This window comes from Chaetura pelagica, unplaced genomic scaffold (genome assembly GCF_000747805.2).
Source record: "Chaetura pelagica isolate M959 unplaced genomic scaffold, ChaPel_1.0 scaffold120, whole genome shotgun sequence".
NCBI lineage: Eukaryota > Metazoa > Chordata > Aves > Apodiformes > Apodidae > Chaetura > Chaetura pelagica.
In genome coordinates, this window is record NW_009951952.1 from 856,514 (window position 1) to 865,498 (window position 8,985).

At 52.0% G+C, this 8,985-nt stretch overlaps 2 protein-coding genes across 3 annotated transcripts; one reads left to right on the plus strand and one right to left on the minus strand.

Moving 5' to 3' along the window:
* CDCA3 (cell division cycle associated 3) lies at positions 1–774 on the plus strand. Its single transcript, XM_009998936.1, has 3 exons — positions 1–16; positions 133–254; positions 634–774. The coding sequence occupies exons 1-3, from the start codon at positions 1–3 to the stop codon at positions 772–774; spliced, it is 279 nt and encodes a 92-aa protein (XP_009997238.1).
* A 2,873-nt stretch (positions 775–3,647) lies between these two features.
* On the minus strand, positions 3,648–8,881 carry GNB3 (guanine nucleotide binding protein (G protein), beta polypeptide 3). Of its 2 annotated transcripts, XM_009998540.1 has the most exons (9): positions 8,825–8,881; positions 8,240–8,278; positions 7,973–8,079; positions 7,808–7,871; positions 7,531–7,693; positions 7,379–7,445; positions 5,526–5,727; positions 4,191–4,407; positions 3,648–3,839 (listed from the first exon to the last, which is right to left on the minus strand). In XM_009998540.1, the coding sequence occupies exons 1-9, from the start codon at positions 8,879–8,881 to the stop codon at positions 3,733–3,735; spliced, it is 1,023 nt and encodes a 340-aa protein (XP_009996842.1). In that variant the 3' UTR covers positions 3,648–3,732. The 2 variants fall into 2 exon arrangements, with proteins under 2 accessions (XP_009996842.1, XP_009996849.1); XM_009998547.1 differs by lacking the exon at positions 8,240–8,278.
* Between the last annotated feature and the right edge of the window lie 104 nt (positions 8,882–8,985).

Here is an 8,985-nt window from a genome sequence, read left to right on the forward strand (position 1 = left end):
ATGTGGGAGTCCTTGGGTAACAGCCTTTGCTGTGCAGGGAAGCAAGCTGGGTCATGAAGGTCAGGAGGCATTTGAAATGGAGGAGCCTCTAGCCCTGTCATGCCACACTGACACGTTTCCTTCTGTCCCCAGGGAGCAAGCCCGTGAGACGCAAGCCCAACACCAAAATCATGGCAACATCTGGTGGGACTGGCCGCTCCCCCCTCAGCATCCTGCTGGATGATAATGCCCCCAGCTCTCCTGCCCCTCGCCAGGTAAAGCTCCACGAGTTGTGCTGTGGGAGGGAGAAAGGGGCTGAAAAACCCAAATCCTTCAGTTCTTGTATTTTTAGGCCCCCAGTTGGGAACTGTGGCCTCCCATAGAGCCTGGTGACTTCATCAATGTTTTCCTGTGTGTCAGTCTTGTTCCTGGGTGCCTCCAAGTCTCGTTCAATTATCTGCATCTTTAACCTTTCCATGACACTGCCTGTTCAGCGCATCCTTTCTCTTTGAGCTGTAAGAAGTCCATCACTTGGACTTGGTCACAAGAGAGCCAAAGCTGAATGGCCTGAAAATGGGCTACGTGTCCCACTGAGAATTAACTAACCCTCAATTCACATGTTTCACACTGTTTGGGGTTTTTTTATCTCTCTAGGGTAAGAGGCATGTGTTGGGGGAGAACCTGGGAGAGAAGAGGGAAGTAACAGCAGATCTGAACAGGAGCCTCAAATCTGGGAACTGTGCTTGGAGTGACTTGAACAAAGAGAACCAACGGTGTCCCTTTGTGGAGAACTAAAGATCCCCTTTTCCAGGATCTTGCCTCTGTATTTTGAGACTCTTCTAGGGGTGAGAAATCCTGCAATAGACTGAAATGTCAGCCTTGTGGTCCCTCTGCTCACCTATCTCAGTTAAGGAGAGGGCACCTCCTCCCTCTCCTCTAGCTTTGTATTTCTTATGTACAGTACAGACTTTGTCTCTTCTGTTAGATATCAGCTGTATTGACTTACTGTAGAGTTCTTATCTGTAGCAAATAAATTTGTGTTAAGCCTTTGCTGACTGTATATATGTCCTGGTAGGACAGTAAGAGTCCTGCTGTGAAGGGTCTGACCTTGAACCTGTGTACTACAGCGTGGGCTGGGAAGCTGCAGCTCTGTGCAGGAGTCTGATGGATCCAGTGTAACTTCTGGAGTTCTGCTGCATCAACATTGGTCTGAAATTAATGTAGACAAAGAACTGTAGCCTATTGCAAGGGTCTGGCATGAGGGCGAGATCCAAAATAGGAACAAAAGTCCCTGGGGACTTTGGGGTAGAGAGCAAGGCCTGTGGATGTGCCCTCAGCAAGTTTGTTGATGACACTAAGCTGGGAGGAGTGGCTGACACACCAGAAGGCTGTGCTGCTGTTCAGTAAGACCTGGACAGGCTGGAGAGTTGGACGGGGAGAAACTTGATGAAGTTCAACAAAGGCAAGTGTAGACTGACTAGTGGAGTCCCACAGGGGTCAGTACTGGGACCAGTGTTGTTCAACATCTTCATCAACGACCTGGATGAGGGTATAGAATGTACCCTCAGCAAGTTTGCTGATGACACTAAGCTGGGAGGAGTGGCTGACACACCAGAAGGCTGTGCTGCAATTCAGAGAGACTTAGATAGGTTGGAGAGTTGGGCGGGGAGAAACATGATGAAATTCAACAAGGGCAAGTGCAGAGGCTTGCATCCGGGGCGGAACAATCCCATGTACCAGTACAGGTTGGGGACTGACCTGCTGGAAAGCAGGGTAGGTGAAAGAGACCTGGAGGTCCTGGTAGACAGGAGGATGACCATGAGCCAGCAATGTGCCCTTGTGGCCAAGAAGGCCAGTGGCATCCTGGGGTGCATTAGAAAGGGTGTGGTTAGTAGGTCAAGAGAGGTTCTCCTCCCCCTCTATTCTGCATTGGTGAGGCCACATCTGGAGTATTGTGTCCAGTTCTGGGCCCCTCAGTTCAAAAAGGACAGGGAACTGCTCGAAAGAGTCCAGCGCAGAGCTACGAAGATGATTAGGGGAGTGGAACATCTCCCTTATGAGGAAAGGCTGAGGGAGCTGGGTCTCTTTAGCTTGGAGAAAAGGAGACTGAGGGGTGACCTCATCAATGTTTACAAATATGTAAGGGGTGAGTGTCAGGGAGATGGAGTTAGGCTTTTCTCAGTGATGACCAGTGATAGGACAAGGGGTAATGGGTGTAAATTGGAGCATAGGAGGTTCAAGGTGAATATCCGAAAAAATTTTTTTACTGTAAGAGTGACAGAGCACTGGAACAGACTGCCCAGGGAGGTTGTGGAGTCTCCCTCACTGGAGACATTCAAAACCCACCTGGATGAGTTCCTGTGTGATGTACTCTAGGTGACCCTGCTCTGGCAGGGGGGTTGGACTAGATGATCTCTCGAGGTCCCTTCCAGCCCCTAAGATTCTATGATTCTATGATTCTATAAGTCAGTGCAGAGCTACAAAGATGATGAAGGGAGTGGAGCATCTCCCTGATGAGGAAAGGCTGAGGGAGCTGGGGCTCTTGAGCTTGGAGAAGAGGAGACTGAGGGGCGACCTCATCAGTGTTTACAAATATGTAAGGGGTGAGTGTCAGGAGGGCAGAGCCAGGCTTTGTTCAGTGATGACCAGTGATAGGACAAGGGGCAGTGGGTGCAAACTGGAGCACAGGAGGTTCTGTGTAAATATCAGGAAGAACTTCTTTCCTGTGAGAGTGACAGAGCCCTGGGCCAGGCTGCCCAGAGAGGCTGTGGAGTCTCCTTCTCTGGAGACATTCCAACCCACCTGGACACGTTCCTGTGTGATGTGCTCTGGGTGACCCTGCTCTGGCAGGGGGGTTGGGCTGGGGGATCTTTCCAGGTCCCTTCCAACCCCTGGGGTTCTGTGATTCTGTGATTAGGATGGGATCAGCAGGCAGTATTCACAGGAGGGGAGTTCTGTTTGCAGTAGCTCATTGCAATGCTGGAAAGAACACAGCCTGCAGTGCTTATGTGAGCTTTCTTTATTTGCCTGGGCTATGAAGATCTACAACAGACTTGAAAACATGGGCTGATGGCTACTGGTCAGACCGGGTCATCACACGGTGCAGGAGTGAAGCAAAAAGAGAAGGAACAGCAAGAAGCAGACGATAAATAAGAACAAATAGAATATTCCCTTGTATTCTGGCACATCTGAGGGCTACCTTTCCCCCACTTATGCATAGATAAGACTTGAGCCAAGACTTCCCTATTGGAAAACGTGCCAAATTTACACCAGTTTTTTGTTTGAGGTTACATGATAGGAATTCCAAACCAAATAGATCTCTGAGGCTGCCTGCAGGGATAGAGGGCAGCTGCACAGAGAAGCTGGGTAGATTTAAATCAGGGACAGAGCTTAGTCTGGGGCAGAGGTGTTGGCTGAGGGGTCCTGTGAAGGATGGGTGTCAAAGTGGGTAGAGGGTGTCTAAACTGTGAAGTCCTGAGACATAATGAACAGTGTTTTGTAGGTCTTCAAGCCTGCATGAGGCTGGAAACTACTGGGCTGGTTTTGAGGTGAAGTGCCAGTGTGTGTGCTCCTGCTCCTCAGTTCCTCCTGCTCCCCAGCTCCCTCTGTTCCCCCTGTCCAACCTCTCCTTTCCCTTTCACTCTAGGAGACCCCTACAAGTGACCTGTGTCTAGAGACAAGCGGGAGTGGTAGGTAGGCGTTTCTGTTGTGCTCAGCTGACAATGCTGCTTCTTTCCCTTCCTGCTGCCATCCTCAGTTCCAAATCTTCAGGAAGCTGTCCCAGGAGCCAGTGGCAACAGCCATCCCATCTGCTGTCACCCCTAAGCAGCTCACTCTGTTGTCATGGCCAGAAAGGATTCCTATGGGGAAAAGAAGAGAGGTCAGGAAAAGAAGTGGGGTGTTGACCACGCTGAGGACATGCAACGTGGGCTGTGTACCCACACCTCTGTGTATCATGCAGTCTGTTCCTGCAGAACGTGGTACAGTTACCGTGTTTGGCAGTAAGCAGAAATTTGCAGAGGAACATTTGTGCATGGCATTCAGCCACCACACATGGGGCTGGCCAAGGAACAACGCTCTAGGGAAGGTCTGGCCAGCTGAACCCTCTCACAGCAAAGCCTCATTTGACCCTGAAGTGACAGTAGGACTGAGGAAGGACGGAGAGAAGACCTTGCAGGGAATGAAAGAGGGTCCCTGCAGGAGCCACTCACCCACACGCTCTGCTTTCAAGGAGTCCCAGATGTTGCAGTTGAAGTCGTCGTACCCAGCCAGCAAGAGGCGCCCGCTGCGGGAGAAGGCGACTGACGTGATTCCGCAGATGATGCTCTCATGAGAGTAGACAATGAGCTCCTGGTCTGCCCGGAGGTCGAAGAGACGGCAGGTGGCATCATCTGAGCCGGTGCAGATGGCCTCACCGTTGGGGAAGAACTGAGGGAGGCACACACCAGGCACTCACCAGGCTGTGCTGCACAGATTTCCTCCCGACTTCACCTCCCTGCCAACCCCCAGGAGGTCATGGAGGTAGGAAAACCCAGTGGGACAAGACACTGGGTCATGAAAGTTGAGTCTGCTGAATGGGGAGGCCGATGCTTAAGACTTAGTAATCCACTTCCACCTCAAGAAAGCAACTGATGTAGGGGCTACAGCTATTGCAAACTGACCTAGTGCTTGGGGAAGGATTATTGCCCCTTTACCTCCAGCTGTTAGTTCAAGGCTTGACAAGTGCCCACCCATTATCCCCCAGACAGGGTCTGACAATTCAGAGCTACGAGAGCCTTCCTCTGCCTCATCCTCATACCCTTCTCAGACACTTCTTTTCTGTATCCTTGCTCTAAGGAGCAAAAAGCTCCTTGGGAGCAGGTATGGCAGAAACCCATACAGCTGGTAGGGTAGCCATGGGACAGGTGAGGAAAGCTGTACTATCTGAGGTCAGTGGAGGGTGGTTCCAGCAGCAGACGTGGCAGGGAGCTGGTAGGCTCACTTGGTTAGCTGCTGGAGATTTAACTGACATATCTCTTGTCCTGCCACTTCTAGGGCTCTGGTTTGAATCCTTGCCTCTGAGGGAGGTATTTGCCCCCAAATGTCTCTGCTGCCTCCTATGAAGACTTGATCTTCAGAAGACCTCCCTGTGATCCCACGTTCCCACCTCTGCTGTCTGGAGCTAAGACCCTGAGCTGAGTTGGGTACTCTGGCTGCCTCACTTGTGCCTTGCACCAGGGCTCCTGGAGTATGCCTGAAGCATGGTTCCCAGCAGCTACTATGAGCAAAGTTGTGCCAGGGTGCTGAGCTCCACAGACCATAGTGTGCTGGCTGAGTCCAAGCAGTGCTTTGAGTCAGACCCAGGTGCTTTGGTGCTCCAGTGCCAGCAAAAAGGCCCTCAAGTCCTCCCTCCTTCAGACTGGATCATGGGGCCAAGGTCTCCCGAGACCCCCCTGCCCCCCACACAATGGTGACAGCTTCTTCTAACCTTGTCCCAGGACCCTACTTTGGAGCTGGTCTGCCCTCCCTTGTCCTTGCCTCAGTACCACTGCAGACCACATACGTACGGAGATGGCGTTGATGTCAGACTCGTGCCCCAGGAAGGTCTGGCGGCAGCTGCCCTCCCGCACGTCCCACAGTTTGGCAGTAGCATCACAAGCCCCGGAGATGAAGAGTTTGAAGTCTGGGGAGACAGCCAAGCTCATACAGTCTCCGGTGTGACCTATGAAGACGGTCTTCTGCTGCCCCGTCTCGATGTCCCAGAGCGCGCTGCGGGAGAGGAGGGAGCTGCTCAGGGCCAGGGCAGGCAGAGCAAACCTGCATCTGGGCTGGAGAGCTGGCCCACACAGGGGAGAGCAGGGAAGCCACGGGCCTGGCTACCCGCTGGGAATGCAGGGGGGTATCACTGGAGCCAGCTGTGTGGAACAGGAGAGATCTTCACAGCCATGACCTTTGCCGAAGCAGAGTTAGCCTCAGGCTGGGGGTGTGTGTGAGGTTTGACCATATTCCCACAACTACAACAGCTGAAGGGAATACTGAGAGGAGATAAGAAGGACTCACAGGCAAACAGCTGGTTAAGGTCTGCTGTACCCACTCATAGTATGCACAGGCCATGTTCCTTGGGATCACACACTCAGAGCAGGCAAAAAAGCCCCAAGTAACCCTGAGCTCTGATGGAACTGCCACATCTTGATTTGTCCTTGGGCAAGAGGTTCTTCCAAAGCAGATGTTGAGGTGAATAAAGGCTCAGCACTGCTCAGGAGCACAGCACAGCAAAACTTGAGAGCCAGGAATCAAAGCATCCAGGCATGGGCTTTGCAGGTGTCCTTTGCACAGTGGGCAAGATGGAGAAGTAGAGTGTGTGTTGTGGGCTTCCTATAAACTTACAGAATCACGGAATGGCTAAGGTCATGGCACATCAAAAGGGCAAAGGTTTACAGGGCGGCTGGGGGTGCAACCACCTACAGTCAACATTTGCCTGTCTCAGAGTTCCACAAGGGCTTTCACTGAGACAGCTTTATGAAATTGCCACTTCAAGAGTCCCACCGAAAGAACTTTCACTGTAGCACCTTAAAAACAGCATCTCCCTGTCTCAGAGTCCCTAGAAGGAGTTTTCACTGAGACAGCTAAAAAGTAAAGTTAATTTATTGATGCAACAGTTAGAACAAGTTCTGTATTGCTGCTGATAAATTCACTAGCTGCAAAGATTCGAGGTTAGGATGGTAAAGACAAAGCATCCAAGAGAGTCAGAAGTGAAAGTCTTACCAAAAGGTGTCTCTGTTTGGGGGAGAAGAGAGGATTTGGGCCCATCGACCTGTCCAGACAGTTATTGTGCTCCTCCTCCCCAAAACAGAGGGTTCTGAGGCTGATTTATATTTACGGATGAGATGTGACTAGGTAATAAATAATTTTCTGACTGGTACCTTTGCCAGGCTCATATTGCTTATTAATTAAGAGCAGGGAGGGGGAAAGGACCAGTGTCTGTTCTTGATGCAAATTTCCCAGGTGTCATCATTTCAGCTTATGGATACAACCCCAAGCCACAGAATCTTCACCTTGTTCCAGTAGTTGTGCTAATTGCTGGTCATCAAGTTTGCAGTCAAGGTGCCCATGTTTTGTTTTCTTTCATGATGCTTCTTTTTTGTCCTGGGATAAGTGATACTGTGCTTGGTGAGACCTGATGTGGTTCCTACCACTTCATTGATAACCTGTCTGCCACCAGGAAAAAAAAGCACCTGTTCTGCTGAGGGAGAAAGAAGGGATGTGGCTTTCTCAGGTGCTCTGTGTGTCCTCCCTGTGTAGGAGCAATTCATCTTCAGACAGTGGATTGCTGCAGAGCAGAAGGACTGCTCTTGCTGGTGTGCCCAGTGCCCCTAAAAGCCAGAGGTCATGTCACTAGGATGGAGAAGATAACACTCACCATGTTGTATCTCCAGAGCTAGTCACAATGTTGTTGTCATCGAGAAATCGGCAGCAGGAGAGGTAACCTGGGAAGGGAGAAATGGGGCAGAGCTAGAAGAGTGGGGTTTGGAAGCAGAGGGCACCCAGCTGGCAGGCAGGCAGCACACACACCTGTATGGGCTGAGAGCTCCCTGCTCACTTTGACGTTGCCTTCACGAGTCTTGAGGTTGTAGATGGAGCACATGTTGTCAAGGCCCCCACAGGCCACAAAATTGCCTGAGGGGGCATAGGCACAGGTCATGACCCAGGAGGAGCGCAAAGGGATGGCATGGACCTGGAAGGACAAGAAGCCCTGTTGAGATGGGCAGCAGAGAGAGCAGGACAAGGGCACTAGCTCTGAGAGGACCCACTTGAGCATCCCAGTCTGCTGCAGCTGCCTGACTCCTACCTTATTGGTTGTGTACGTGTCCCACACAATCAGCTTCCCATCTTGCGAGGCACTGACCATAAGTCTGGGGGGAGAGGAACAAGACTGTGTTAGTAGCTCTCCTCCCACCGGCTCCCCCTTGCTCCTCACACCCACGTGCTGCCCCACAGTGTCTCTCTCTCTCACTTGGAGTCTGTGCACCAGTGCATGGCATAGATCTTGGCCAGGTGCCCGCGCAGGGTCCTCCGGGTCCGCATCTGGATGCGCCCAACGACCTCCATCCCGGACACAATCTGAGGAAAGAGTCGGGGGACAGAGTTAATCCAGCTTGGAGCTTTGCTGCTCCCAACATCTCTACCTCCTCACTCTGCTTCCCAGCTGGAGAGTCCCCCTTGGGGTGAAGCTACTGCTTTCCCCCCAGCACCTACCTGCCCAGCCAGCCCTGTCCCTTACCTGAGCAAGTGTTGTGTCTGCACAGGCTTTCCGGGCATCCTGGAGAAGAGACAAGGGCAGAAGAGACAGAAAAAAGCCATCTGAGTAAGGCACTGGCACATGAAATTCAGTGGCATACCTGAGAGCCTGAGAGCTGCTACGAGTGGGAACTGTGGCTTTGCTGTGTTTGGGTTGTGGCCAGCACAGGGGGATCCTGCTCTGTTACCAGTCACACCTCAGAAAAGCCAGCCAGAAGCTCCTCAGCACCCAGCTGCCCATGCTACACCCTTCCCACGGATCCTCCCACCTGGCAGAACACCAGTTGCCTCCCTGGGGACTCTCTTTGCTCCCCTGCAGACACAATGTTGTGGCCAGTTCTTTCTCACCATTGTAGAGTCCCCTCCTCTCCCCCTTCCTCTTCCCCTCTGCCAAACTGTGACATCCCCCCACCACGCTTAGAAAATCTCCATCAGCACTTAAGGGGCTGTGCAGAACTGCAGAGGGCTCTAAAGATGCAGAAAAAGTTCAGCTCCAAGTTGTGACTGAGGAGAGGGGCACAGGGGGTGGCCCCCCTTCCAGCCATCTCAGGGCTGTTGCCAGCATTACCGCAATCTGCTTCTTCAGCTGCTCAGCCTCCTGCTTCATCTGTTCCATCTCCCCCATCCTTCTGACCTAAAAGGTTGCTACTCCACGCGGGGCAGCCTTGATTCTGGGGAAGCAAATCAAAGGAGAGAGGTGTCAGGTAAACGAGGCACTAGTACACCCGC